The sequence below is a fragment of the Diplotaxodon limnothrissa genome, linkage group LG4 (genome assembly GCF_057381915.1).
Source record: "Diplotaxodon limnothrissa isolate DT_005_m linkage group LG4, D_limnothrissa_male_GT1.1, whole genome shotgun sequence".
NCBI classification, from domain to species: domain Eukaryota; kingdom Metazoa; phylum Chordata; class Actinopteri; order Cichliformes; family Cichlidae; genus Diplotaxodon; species Diplotaxodon limnothrissa.
Genome location: NC_140599.1, coordinates 16,475,259 through 16,489,175, shown reverse-complemented (window position 1 = coordinate 16,489,175; position 13,917 = coordinate 16,475,259). Strand labels below are relative to the sequence as shown.

At 41.0% G+C, this 13,917-nt stretch overlaps 1 protein-coding gene across 1 annotated transcript in view; it reads left to right on the top strand.

Moving 5' to 3' along the window:
• The window catches only part of cacna1aa (calcium channel, voltage-dependent, P/Q type, alpha 1A subunit, a), an 89,775-nt gene that overhangs the window by 39,613 nt on the left and 36,245 nt on the right, over positions 1-13,917 (top strand). The window contains exons 11-24 of the mRNA XM_085352311.1: positions 16-222; positions 523-635; positions 867-979; positions 1,064-1,195; positions 1,422-1,494; positions 1,837-1,954; positions 5,637-5,704; positions 5,863-5,969; positions 8,372-8,422; positions 9,257-9,425; positions 9,699-10,294; positions 10,384-10,733; positions 10,821-10,944; positions 13,667-13,796. Coding sequence (XP_085208437.1) covers positions 16-222; positions 523-635; positions 867-979; positions 1,064-1,195; positions 1,422-1,494; positions 1,837-1,954; positions 5,637-5,704; positions 5,863-5,969; positions 8,372-8,422; positions 9,257-9,425; positions 9,699-10,294; positions 10,384-10,733; positions 10,821-10,944; positions 13,667-13,796 — 2,351 coding nt within the window. The remainder of the gene's footprint in view (positions 1-15; positions 223-522; positions 636-866; positions 980-1,063; positions 1,196-1,421; positions 1,495-1,836; positions 1,955-5,636; positions 5,705-5,862; positions 5,970-8,371; positions 8,423-9,256; positions 9,426-9,698; positions 10,295-10,383; positions 10,734-10,820; positions 10,945-13,666; positions 13,797-13,917) is intronic.

Genomic DNA, 13,917 nt, shown 5'->3' with positions numbered 1-13,917 from the left:
CTTTTTGAATGGTAGGTTCACCGTTTGCTCGTGCCAGCTTGAAGAGCTCCAAGCTGGAGGGATCGACTTTCAAGCGGCGGGAGCGGCGGTTTCGCTTCTTTATCCGTCATGTTGTTAAGTCCCAGGGCTTCTACTGGACCGTGCTGTGTTTGGTGGGCCTCAACACGCTGTGTGTGGCTGTTGTGCACTACGACCAGCCTGAACCACTTTCAGATTTTCTATGTGAGTAGGAGGTGAATGCTTGCATACTTAGTGCAAGTATGGGCCGATTATCTCCGCAAATGCACAAATACTTTCATCACAGATTATTGGAAAAGGAGTGGGTGAGCAAATTCTTCATTAATGTGGCTAAATCCATGAAAGAGCTGACCCAGTCGTTTAACACAAGCGCATCCAAGCACACACAGTTTTCCTTTCATGCAGACTAAGTCTTTTTCAAAAATGGTTCTGGGACGAATACACACACAGAGACTCGCTCAGGTTTTCACCCTCATCTCTTTTTGTGTTCTTCCCTCTGTGCAGATTTTGCCGAATTCATCTTCCTGGGAATATTCTTGACAGAGATGTTTGTAAAACTGTACGGCCTGGGCAGACAGGCCTACCTCAACTCCTCCTTCAACTGCTTCGACTGCAGTGTGAGCCCTTCTCAGTCCACACCCAATAAGAAAATAACACAATGTACAAACTCATAAGCGGGTCTATAGACGGACTTTACACCTGTGGGATGAAAACAATAGATGAAAAAAACCTCTGCTATAGACTTTACACAAACACAAATGTGCCATACTGCATGCTGATGTCTGTAGATTATTTGCTCAGTATAATAAATAACTATCTATAATTGCATATGCTTACATTTATATTAGGTGATATGTGGTAGCATATTTGAAGTCCTTTGGTCCATCATCCAACCGGGCACATCGTTTGGCATCAGTGTGCTACGAGCTCTCAGGTTATTGAGGATCTTCAAAGTCACCAAGTGAGTCACTTGTAATACAGTAATGATCATACATTAAAATAAAGGACATGGTATTATCATCATTTCCATGTGTCTGTTTCCCAGGTACTGGGCGTCTTTGCGTAACCTCGTCGTGTCTCTGCTCAATTCCATGAAGTCCATCATCAGCTTGCTCTTCCTGCTCTTCCTCTTCATAGTCGTCTTTGCGCTGCTGGGCATGCAGCTCTTCGGAGGACAGTCAGTGTCTCTCTCCTTCCCCTTTAACAGCCATGATTTAATTTTCTGCTAACCTATTGGTTTTTGCTAATTGCCAGTTGACCTAAGGCAGTTTTTCAGAGCGCTGGTTTTTCAGACAAACATTTGTTGTGCTTGCCTCTGGCTCTCTCAGTCGTTCTCTCTAAGCTCACTGTTTTCTCAGCTCCTATTATATATATATATTTTTTTTTCATTCCTTCACTGCTAGGTTTAATTTTGAAAATGGCACCCCTCCAACCAACTTCGATACATTTCCCGCAGCAATAATGACGGTGTTCCAGGTAAGCAGAGGAGAGCGATGTACTGTAAAAGGAGAAAAGGGGAGGGAGAGGCTAGTGGAGGGAGAAAAAGCCGCAAAATCGAAGACAAAGCTGGATTAAAGCTAAACGCTGAAAGGACTAAAGAGGATTTGCGCACGAGGAAGTGATATAAAATGTAAAATGCTACTCTAGAACCCTTAAAGATTATTAGGTGGGAGCATAATTCTGCTAAAACATGTTCAAATATTTAAGTAGTGTGTAGAAAAGGGTGAGTCTGTTCTTTGATTATAGCATTTTGAGCAAATATGTGGATGTGAGAGTGCTCGTCATAGCATCGTCTGAATATTTGTGTATGTTTGCCAGATCCTGACCGGCGAGGACTGGAATATGGTGATGTATGATGGCATCAAATCTCAGGGTGGAGTCAACAAGGGCATGGCCTTCTCCGTCTTCTTCATTGTACTCACGCTTTTTGGCAACTGTATCCCTTGACAGTGACATTGCAGATAAGCCTACATGCATGCGCAGCTCTCAGATATTTAGAGTGGAGACATTTGTAGATGTATTTTACACATTTTTACTTTACTCACAGTAAAAAGTCATACAAAGGTTAAATGCAGATTTTTTTTACAGTTTTCTTTAGGACAGCCTCAAAGGTGGAATAGTTAGAATGCTTCTTTCTACCTATTGCTGTTTGCTGTTGTTTTGTAGTTGCTGTTACTCTGAATAGAAGTGCTACTTTTTTTCTTAGCCTGACTTCCTTTAATCTTTTTTTTTGGCATATCGACATTGAAGCAATTAGTCTTGCATTGAAACATCGAGACATTGCACAGAAACCATCCGACAAACAACCTGCATGATGGTCTGCCTGAGAAGCTCAATTCACTGCAGGGGCCAGGCGCTCTCCAACGGTCACTTGCAAGAGCTTCAGTCAGTGTTGTATTTACTGTTTTATTCACTGACAACCTGTTCTTTGGCACAGCTGACAAAAGATCAAAGTGAGAACGTGTAAGAAAAAGAACAATCTCTGAGAAATAGTCATGCTTCTTTTATTCATGCTGGACTGAGGGCAGAGTCAGCTCTTCATCTTCAGCTACAGAGTCATATTATGTACAATCTCAGTTCTTCAAAGGTTTTGAAGCAGTGGACAAACCCATATATAACATGGAAAACATATTAAATGTTAAAACTGGGACATTTTACTGCTTTATAAAAAAAATACTGGCTTGTTTTGAATTTGAAGGTGGCAACATGTCTCAAAAAAGTTGGGATGGGGCAACAAAAGGCTGGAAAAGCAAGTGGTCTAAAAAGAAACACCTCAAGGAGTTTGCACCCAGTTAGGTTCACTGGCAACAGGTCAGTAACATAATTGGGTGTAAAAAGAACATGTGAGAGAGTGAGAGAGTCTCTCAGAAATAAAGATGGGCAGAGGTTCACCAATCTGCAAAAACACTGTCAACAAATTGCAGAACAGTATTAGAAAACTTTTCCTGTAATAATGCAAAATTTTGAGTGCTTTGAATATCTGATCATATGCAGTGCATAATATCATGAAATACAGAATCCAGAGGAATCTCTGTGCACAAGGGACATGTTATGTAGCGCTGTGTGGAAACACAGGGAAGCACATAGCAGACAGGGATGATGTGACAACAAGCGGAGGAATACAGAGAACCTAAATGCACACAGGATCATGAGAGGAAGGGAAACAGCAGGGAGCACCGCTGGAATTAATACAGCCTAACAGGACAGGGAAGCAAAACCGAACACAGAGAACACAGGATGAGAGACTGTCAAAATAAGACAGGAAGTACGATAACACTTGACACTGGGAAGCAGACTAACTAAGGAGACAGAAAAGGAACACCGAACAGGAGAGGCATGGAAACAGAACCTAAAGACCAGGGGCCTGTTCTTCGTACCTCGCTAAGTAAGTTAGCTGGATTAGATTGTTGACGATTTCGCGTGATCTTGGATCGTTCGGTTCCCCGAAGCTCATCCGGGACTTGCTGTCATAGCAACAGAGCCGTAAGCGTAAACCTGCTCGGGAGCAGGTTTACTTTATGTAAACAGGATTAGATCGCGGCCACGCAGGTATGTCCGCTTCATTTATACGAAAGTAACAGCGATAAATAAATAACATCAATGTAACTGAAGATAATGCAGCACTTGATCCTTTTATTGATGTCACACAGATACATACAGGTCATTTCCTAAAAAAGGGAAATGTACTATTAACATTCTATTACATGTATGTGATTATTACAGATGTAATTCATATTTCAGAGTAGTAATTGTAAATTACTTCGTGTAATCAAGATGGGAGACCACGGCTATAAAAGCCAAGGTGGATTTGGGAAGCCTGTCGCAGCCATGTCCTGTCCGTTTACGCGAGCAACCCATTGCGGAAGGTGCAAGATTGATAAGGAGAGTCCTCAGAATTCAGCGTATATTGCGGGACAGACAGGATCCTTTAGCTCAGCGCGACAGTGTGCTCATTGAGAGATATCGATTTTCCCGTGAGGGTATTATTTACTTAACCAACTTGTTGACGAGGGGGTGCAGGACCACCACCTGTCTTTTTTTGCTCTGCCCTTTTCTTGGTTGCTGTTATAAACAAACAAACAGATTATTTCAGGGTCTCTTTCCAAGAGACGAAAAGCAATATAAGTGATAAATATTACCATTCTATAGAATATTCTTATATTTCACTTTTACTTGTTCCCATGTTCTAGTGGGTCCTGTTGTGGCTCTAATGTGAAAGAGGATATAATATAACAATATAATATAATGTAATATAATATTGGATATTATAGTGTGATATGATAAATCTACCCTACCGCCTACTGGTGTTGGCCAGAGGGGCCGATGGCGCGATATGGCAGCCTCGCTTCTGTCAGTCTGCCCCAGGGCAGCTGTGGCTACAACCGTAGCTGCCTCCACCAGTGTGTGAATGTGAGAGTGAATGAATAGTGGCATTGTAAAGCGCTTTGGGTGCCTTGAAAAGCGCTATATAAATCCAATATATTATTATTATTATTATTAAATTACTTACGAGTTTAATTTGTCAGCAACTTTCTGCCAGCCCTCTCTCCTTGCTTTTGCAGCCTTTGCAGTGTTCCCTTGCGTTCTGATTAAACTCTGAAACTCCTGAAATCCCTCACTCAAGAGTTCTTGCTCTGCTGCCGAAAAATACCGAGCCGAGCGCACTCCTTCGACATTTTCGCCGACCAATCAGAGGGTTGCCGATCAATGTTTCTACTATCGATGCGTAGCCCCTTTTACGACACCCAGTGATGTCACATTACTGCGTCCAGCTGTACTAATCGTCAACGGAAGGTGTGTTCGGAGAACCGGATTAGCGAGCTCACGGTTAGCGCGATGGTTTGATCTTGGATGTAGTGAGCGACGTACGAAGAACGGGCCCCAGATGTCAAAACTAAGACCAGAAACTACAAATATAACACAAATAAGAAAAACAACTAAAAGAACCAGAACCAGGAATATATACATTGAATCTTCGAATATTAAATAACCTGAAATGGATGCTCGCCTTCAGGTGGCACTGCATTGAAAACAGACAGAATTCTGTGATTCTGTCAATCATTGCATGGGCTTGGGAACACTTCTAGAAATCCCTTTCTTTGCCACGCAGGTTAAACCTCTGTCAGGCACAATCTAGATTGCTAGCATTTTGTCAGTAATTAAAATAGTATATTTTCTCAGGTTAAACATTTGATATTTTCTTTGATATACTGTGAATAAAATATGGGTTTTATTCGATTTTCAAACCACTGCATTCTGTTTTTATCTACATTTTGTACAACGTCCCAATTTTTCTGGAATTGGGATTATAATACCAAAGTGATTGTCAACACGGAGATGTCACTGTCATAATCCTAATTGAGATTCTGATAAATCCACTGTCCTGGCATATACTGATACAGACCTGTGTTGTCATCTGTAAGTCGAACCACACACTGTTAAGGGATCTGTATCAAGGATGATACTGTAGCAATAATGATACGCTGCAATCCAATACATCAACTTGCCAAGAGGTACATTATAATATAAGTGGCTTAGCCAATTATTTTATCTACATTTTGTATTCTCTTGCACAAACAATCTCCCAGATGCTGGATTGCTTTTAACTCTGTGTTCAGACACTCTGCTGAATGTGTTCTTGGCCATCGCTGTGGACAATCTGGCCAACGCACAGGAACTGACCAAGGTATAGTACAGTCTAATATGAGTGCAGTTTCTTACACTAACACATTAACCACGAGTTATCCTCCTCTAATCAATGAACTTCTTCTGCTTCCCTCATGTGAATTTTTCCTGCCTTTATCATATTTGGGTTTTGATTTATTTTCTAATCCACATTTGCAGGATGAACAGGAAGAAGAGGAAGCTGCCAATCAGAAGATTGCCCTGCAGAAAGCCAAGGAAGTGGCTGAAGTTAGCCCACTATCTGCTGCAAACCTCTCCATTGCAGCGTGAGTCTCTGTCTCTATTACTTTTGTGTCACCATCTGGGAGTCTAGTACTTATGTCGGACTCAGCACTTTGGGAAGTGGACGGTATAGCACAGTTGAGTGTTTGAAGTCAGGAAAACCGTCAGTGAACCATAATCTGTTCAAGTTTGGATTCTTAAAACATCACTTCATCACCTTATGAACGTGTGGTGATGTTGGTGATTGCAAATAGTCTTTCATCACAATGAGCTTTATTGACTAATTACCCTTCAAAAGTACACAGCCCCACTTTTTTCTTAGAATTGCAATATATTCATTGATCAAATAGCATCTTCCAAACTGACTTTTTTCTGTTTCAATATAAAATTTAAAGTTCATGAATGTAAAAATTCTCTGTATATTTTGCCATTTTGTCATCATAGTGGAATAAATCATGTCTTCATCTATCTGGCAAGGAAAGGAAATTGGGGATAGCCTAAACACACATATACTTGCTTCTCGTCCTTCTCTCTGTCATCTCTTTCTTCTCCTTTACTTTTCGTCTTAGTCTTTGATCCCTTTTCTCTGTACACACAAGGCTCTGTACTTTCACGTCTGGTAAAGTTCACACACTTTGCTCTCAGATACAAATACGTGCATGAAAATACGTTCAGCACAACACAGGAGTACCATGTTTGTTTTTAAATACCATACGTAATAGCACAGTCGTGTCCTTAGCAGTTTGGTGTGTGAGACTGTGCTCACTCATTGTCACTCGCAGGTACAATGAACAAACATGCCCTAGAGTTTTAGCTCAATACACTCACACGTACATATGCTTATTAACATTTCCATCATTTTATGAATCGCTTAGGTTCTTGTTACTGTTTGTGCCGTGTAGTGTGCTTCACTATGAAGTGACCATCTGTGTCTGTGTAATCAGTTTAATTTACTTGGAATTATGATATAAATATGTCTTATTTTCACTACAGTTTATGTGTATCTGTCTGTATGTGTGTATGTGTGTGGATGTATGTGAGTGTGTGAGAAAAGAAGTTTTCAGGTAATGTCGGTTTGGTATAGTATCCAGCATTTCTTCTCTAGGTTACCATGGTTTTTTGTCCAAATTTATCCAGAAAAACAACCTTCACAAACCATGCTGCCTAATTGCTTGAATCTTTTGAAAGCAGACTGTAGGACAGAGGTTTACCATAGAGTCTCGGTTAAGCTTTAAGCATTGTAGGGCTGCAGATTGCCTTACGTTCTACTGTGCCAGTGTAAATCCAAATCCCTAATTTCTGTGGTGCAAATAAAAGAAAGAGAGAGATAGAGACAGAAAGACATTTAAATTCAAGAGGAGATCGTCCCTGTTTTCCCAAGGAGGGATTTTAAACTTGGGGACATCAGTGGTGCATGAAGAATCTCTTAAGAAGATATGGCAGACTCAGAGAAAACTACGTAAAACCAAGGCAACACAAGTCCAGTTTGTACTCTCAAAAGGAAATTGCTCTCTCTTAAACAGCCATGCATTCTAAACAGAGTGCAAAGACATTTTAGGAAGTATTATTCTAATGATAGTGAATAATTTTTTTAAAAGTTTCAGCACTGTGTTTTTAATAAGCTTAAAGAAGCCTTTGGAAACAATAAAAATCATATTAAATTAGGTTGTCCTTATAGATTTGGTCCTTTAAATTATTAGCGTGCTATTTTGTGTTAGGAAGAGGATCATGCACAAATTCTGAATTCAGAAATAAATTCATGACCAAAATGTATCTACTTTTTTAAGTGCCCCTAACCCTCTTTAAGACAAAGCAGAGCATTTCATATTTAAAATGTTTATTTTTAAATCTTACTGTAAGCTTTTCAGGGTTTATCAGTTTTCAGTACAGGTCAAAAATATGCAGATATTACATGTTTTATTAAAATTTTAAAACATGTTGTCATAATGCCAGTGTATGTTGTCATGTAGGATATACCCACAGGACCATATTTTGGTAAGTATTTTTTTAATGTAGGAGCTTCAGTGGAAAAAGAGAGTGAAGGGTAAACATGTGCAGTACATTATAAAGAAGTAAAACTGATCAGCGCACAACAGCAGCACTTGGGAAGGGAAAATGAGTGATAGAAGAAAATGGATTTTGTTGAGTGTGTGTATGTGTCTTTTGTGTCTGTGTGTACGAAGGGTTGCATTCCAAAATGCTTAAATTTTTGACAAAAAATATTCTAAGATTCGCTTCCATTTTTGGATTTCAGGATTATAGTTTACTTTTTTAGTAGTTTAGACATGTAACACTTTTGTCGTGGATAGCGATAATTTTTTTTAGAGTTGGCACTTTGTGTTTTTTTTCCTTTCTTTTAAAAAAATAAATGGATAGCCCATTTTGGAATGAAATCCTCCTTCTGTTCTTTTGTGTCATCTCACTCACCAGCTGTTTCCCTCCTCAGCAACAAAGTACACAGTGAGTGTCACAACGCTTCTGACCCCTTTCTGGACTGGTATTTATTTATTTGTTTATTCATTTATGACTTCCTTCTGTTTATTGACTTTACAACCATTCCTTGCTTTTTTCATGTTTTAGATCTCTATCCTTTTCTTGGCCCTTTGTTCGTAACATCTGTTTTTTTCAAAATTATTGTACATATCTGGCTTATTATTTTTTTTTTTTTAGCTTTTTCTTTATGTTGGCTTATTTTTTAAAGTACTGTTTCTGTTGCCTACGGCTGTTGCTTTATTGTCATTGACTGTTGGCCCTGAGAGAAAAGTGAGTTAAAGTTGATAGAAATTTTGGAGGGTAAGAAAGGAGGTGGTCACTGACAGTTTGGGGGTGTTTTTTTATCTCATCTTTTTGCAAAAACAAGAAATCAGTTATTCTAACTAATATAAACCATTCAATTCAGCTCAATGGCTATTTTTGCTCTGCACAAAATCTGTCCATTAAATTGTATGTACTTTACCATGGGATGATTAGTTGTGTATAATTTGAACAAATTCGGACCTCGCCTCAGTGTTATCCTCCACACTGTTTCCCACGTGGTTTACCAAAATAGGGCCATCCTGCCTTGTGCTTCGGCAAGCTGTGCAGATACCCAAAGCCCTGTTCTGTTAAGAGCTGCGTTGTTTTATAGGTCCAGTCAAATGACCCTTTAAGTGTCTGTGGCCCCCAGTGTGTCTTTATGTCCTTGCTATTTGATGTACTTATATTTTTAGTGTTGGTTTCCACTTCATCATTCTCATGTCTTTGTGCGTTCATTTGCATAGCATCAAGTCTTAAAGCAGGTCTTAACGAGGCCAATCCCTTTCTACCTTTTCCACCATTCTTCATTTTGCAGCAAGGAGCAGCAGAAGAACCACATTAAGGGAGTCAGCAAGTCAGTGTGGGAGCAGCGCACCAAGGAGCTGAGGAAGCAGACTCTGGCATCCAGCCGCGAGGCCCTCTATAACGAATTGGACGCAGATGACCGCTGGAAGGCAAGGACAGGGAGGGAGGAGCACAACAATGTAAAGGAAAAGGCAAAAAGGGCCCCTAGACTTGTGCTATCAGTGTACACAAGTTATGGCCACGAGTGTTGATGATGACTTTTATTGGTTTTCATTTGTTCTTGTTAATCATTTATCGGTGGCTTATTTACCAACTATGGTCTAAATATTGGTTGGAAATTTCCAATATATAACTGAAATGTAGGTCTTCTAAAGTTTTGCCTCCTCTCATGAATTACAAAATTTGAAATTATTCCTTCTGTGCTGTTTCGCTATCCATTCGTTTCCTTGCAGGTCAACTATTCACGTCACATCCGTCCAGACATGAAGACCCATCTTGATCGACCCTTAGTGGTGGACCCCCATGAAAATCGTAATAACAACACAAACAAGACAACTGGCAACAACTCAGACTTCTGTGTCAGCCAGCACCATCCTGAGCACCATGGCCAAGTGGGAGGGGATGGTGGAGGAGGTTCAGGTCCACCCAGACCTCCCATGGAGCGGGGAGAATCCACGGAGAGTAGACGGAGCCGCAAAAGTGAGCATCACCACAGCTCTCATGTCCGTCTGGATGCTACAGTGATTCCTGGGCCGGGTTCAGAGGAGAGGGTATCCAGGCGCCATCACCACACGCGGACTGGGAGTCGAGGAGGAGGGCAGTCCGAACACAGGAAGCCAAGGTCACATCGAAAGAATGCTGAAGATGGTGAGGAAGGTGGGGGAGGAGCTGGAAAATCTGGAAGACATAAGAGCAAAGGAGTGGATGGGAGTAGGGAAGGAGGAGAGCATGAGCGAGCAGGCAATGGCGGTGAGAAGAGGTCAAGAAGAAGCCGGCGTGGAAGCCAAACAGAGGGCGAGGGGAAGCGTATGTGCTCACACAGAAGGAAGTATGTCATTCATTTTTCGTTTTCCAGTCATCCTTTTTACAATCTCCTCTAATCTGATGGCTGTAATTCTTTCTTTGACCTCTTCCTAGGGACTGCAGTGTCCCAAACCTATCTACCACACGGCCCATCCAAAAGAGTCTCTCAAGGCAGAATAGCCAGTACAGTGAGGACATGGACAACCTCATGAACACCAAACTGGTGTCTGGTTCTACACCACCTAGCGAGGGTCGCCCCTATCCAGTGGCCAGTCACACTGTCACCCCTGGATTTGGATCTGCCCTTCATCTTGCTAACAGTGGCACTCGTGGAAGTTTGGTCACGTTGGATAGTTATGGGAATGTCGGACATCACCGTGCAAACAGTGTGATCAGGCTGCCCCACCCTGATTATACTGCTGTGGACATGCCCATATTTCCATCCACCAATGCCATACTGCAAGGTAGGGGTGAATGGATGTGTTTTTCTTTTCTTTTGTATTTCTTCTGCTACTTTATAGCTCTTTACAATGTTTTCCTCCTACCTTCAGTTAATAAAAATGCCAACACTGAACCTCTGCCACCTCCTACAAATGATGATGAGGAAGGAGGGGAAGGAGGGCCTAGGCCCATGCCTCCATATAGCTCCATGTTCATCTTCTCGACCACCAATCCGTAAGTGATACGTACTAACAATTACCAATGCACAGGCTAGCACACGTAGTATATGCACAAATTGCAAACTGAAACACACTGTCTCATAATTACCAGTTAACCATATAAACCTTTGGCTAAATCCCTATCCTAATGAGGACACATCTTTCCTTAAGTGTGAACACAAAGTCAGCAACACAAAGCAAAGATGAAAACCAGCCCAAAGAGACTTGAAAGCATGAGAAACATAAACAGGTCAAAACAGAGGCTGCAAGCCTGACTGCTCATCACTGCTTTTGTTACTTGTTGAAGTTCAGGCTCTGGCTGCTGGGCTGGGGTCAACATGCACTCAGCTTTATCATCATTCTTGGCTAGCTTTGCGTTAGCATGCTGTCTGTGCAGATGTTTGCAAAGAGATGAAGCAGTATAATACTATAATGGATGCAGTTTCCATTTTACCTTCACGCTCTTGTCCTTTTGTGCAGTGAAAAAAAGTAATGTCCATATCTCCACTCCTCTAATGCTGTATAGCTGTTTTCTGTTGCCTACACTTTGCACAGTCAAAAGTCAGCTTTATTGTAGTTGACTTTTGATCCAAAAGTATGAGATAAAGTTGATTGTTGGTATAATATTTTGAGGGTAGGGAAGGATGTAGTTAGTGTCTAGACAGCTACTCTTGCCTCTTTAGTTAATTTGATGCAGTTTGGTGTGGATTTAGCAGTCTATTAAATTGTCTGTACCTTACAATGGTTTGCCCAATGGATGGAAAATGGAGGCATGAACCACATATCAGTTATCTGATCCTGATAGCTACACCAGAAACCAAGAAAAGACTGCCACTGCCCGGCCACTGACAAACTGATGGATTCCCAGATTGATATTTGGGTAAACCCTGCTTTACTTTAGCTTTTCTACTGTGGTCCCACAATTGCCCACAGTGCTGATGGAAAGATTGACTTGCCTGTCACTATCTCAAAAACTATTTCAAATGAAGCTCAATCATAATGTCATGCAAGGCTGGACTGGGACAAAAAATCGGCCCGGGCATTTTGACTAGAGACCGGCCCACCAGGATAAAGATTGAAAATGTGACGTCATTCAGGGGTAAAACCGCAAAGGATTCTGGGAACTTGTGGCAAGAGGTACTAGCGCACGCAGGCTTTCAATTGAACTCAGTTACACAGCGATAAAAAGAAACACAAAAAATGGCAAGAAGCTGTTGTATTATTAACTGCAACAGCCGGTCGCATGACAGCCACAGGAAGCCGATCGTTTTTTTTTTAATCGGATTACGTCGTTGAAGAGAAATGTTTTAAGCCATGTTTCCGAAGTAAGAGCCGACGGATGGTCTGGATATACCAAATATAACGTCCCAGAACACTCCAGCTCACAGGTTAGTCTGCTCCAAGCATTCCCACAAAGGTCAGTCTGCTGTTGTAGTTAATGCGTCATTTTCATAACATAATTGGTGATATAGGTTACAAGCAAGTCTGGCGCTGAACAGAAATTGTCGCGCTATGCTCCTTTATTTATTGTGCATAAATAGTGAATTGTCCTGACACGATATTGCGTTTCGCTTCTGTTATTATGGTACATTGACAAAAACATATACGTTTATTCACAGGATAAAACAGTTTTTTTGTATCGCTAATTGTCCAGTGCGATTACAGCATACAGTATTATTGTCACTGCTACATTTCTGTAATGAACCAGAAATTATTTCCACTGCTAATTAATTACCATTGAGCTCAAAGGTCCTATTAATAAACGGTTAAGGAATGTGTATTTATGAAGACGATTTGTGAGACTGGTAAACTTACCTTTGTTCGTACGATGGTCTTTCGTTCTACACGGTGCATTTCAAGGTCCTGTACCCCTCCGTCAGTAAACTGTACCTGGGCTTGTTGCAGTGACCTGAAGTTACTAAACTTCATGAGTGTATGCACTCACCCCAAGAACCGTGTAATTATAAATATGAGCGTGGTGAAAGTTGGGCAGCACGCTAACGTATTTTGTCCCTCTGTGTGCTCGTAAGGGTCTAACCCTTTTACTGGTTTGATTTTTCCTCGTATCTTTTCTTTGTCTTTTCGTCGAGTCTGTCTTTGTACGGACCGGCATTGTTCTCCTTCGTTTTGTACATTCCTTTTTTGTGCGGCAAAGAAAAAACAAGAAGGTATTGGAACCGGAGAATGAACGTTTTGCGGTGCTGCAAATGCTTGCGTTTGATGCGGTACTTGGATTGTTTTGCCACGAGTTCCCGGCATGCAATGCGCGAAAATCACGTGATTGCTAAACAAGGGGGCGGGTGCATTCGGCCTCCTCGGCTGTAATTGGTCCAGCCCAGAGTCGATCATGACCAATTGGCCAATCCAACACCTTTCATTATATATACCCTTCCTAAAAAAAAAAAAAAAAAAAAAAAAATCCATCGGCCCATAAAAACAAAAAATCGCCCGATGGCCAGTCCAGCTATGATGTCATGTATTCTAGACTGTGCTGGCATAGCATGAAAAGAGGTCATTTGCTAAAATTTGTTGAAGACACAAAGCCTAATTTTAGCAAATGAGCAGGTCTAGTTTGTGTAAACATTAACACAGAGCTGTTTAAACATTAGTTGAGTATTTGAGAGGGATTTAAATTTTGTTTAGCCTCCACAATGGCCTTCATTATAGTTATAAATTAAACATAATGGTATGCATTGCATTAATGCAAGAGAAAAACAAATATCTTTGTCTGCTCCTAGGTTTCGACGAGCATGCCATTACATTTGCACCCTGCGTTATTTTGAGATGTGCATCCTGCTGGTCATTGCAATGAGCAGTATTGCCCTGGCAGCTGAAGACCCTGTTTGGCCCAATTCCCCTCGAAACGATGTAAGAAATTCATCATACATGTATTATTGGTTCTTTTGGCAACAAAAATATTATGCATATAATTTATCTATTAGTTTTTGTATTTACTCTCAAGGTTATTTTTGCCATCTCCCAAGCCTTA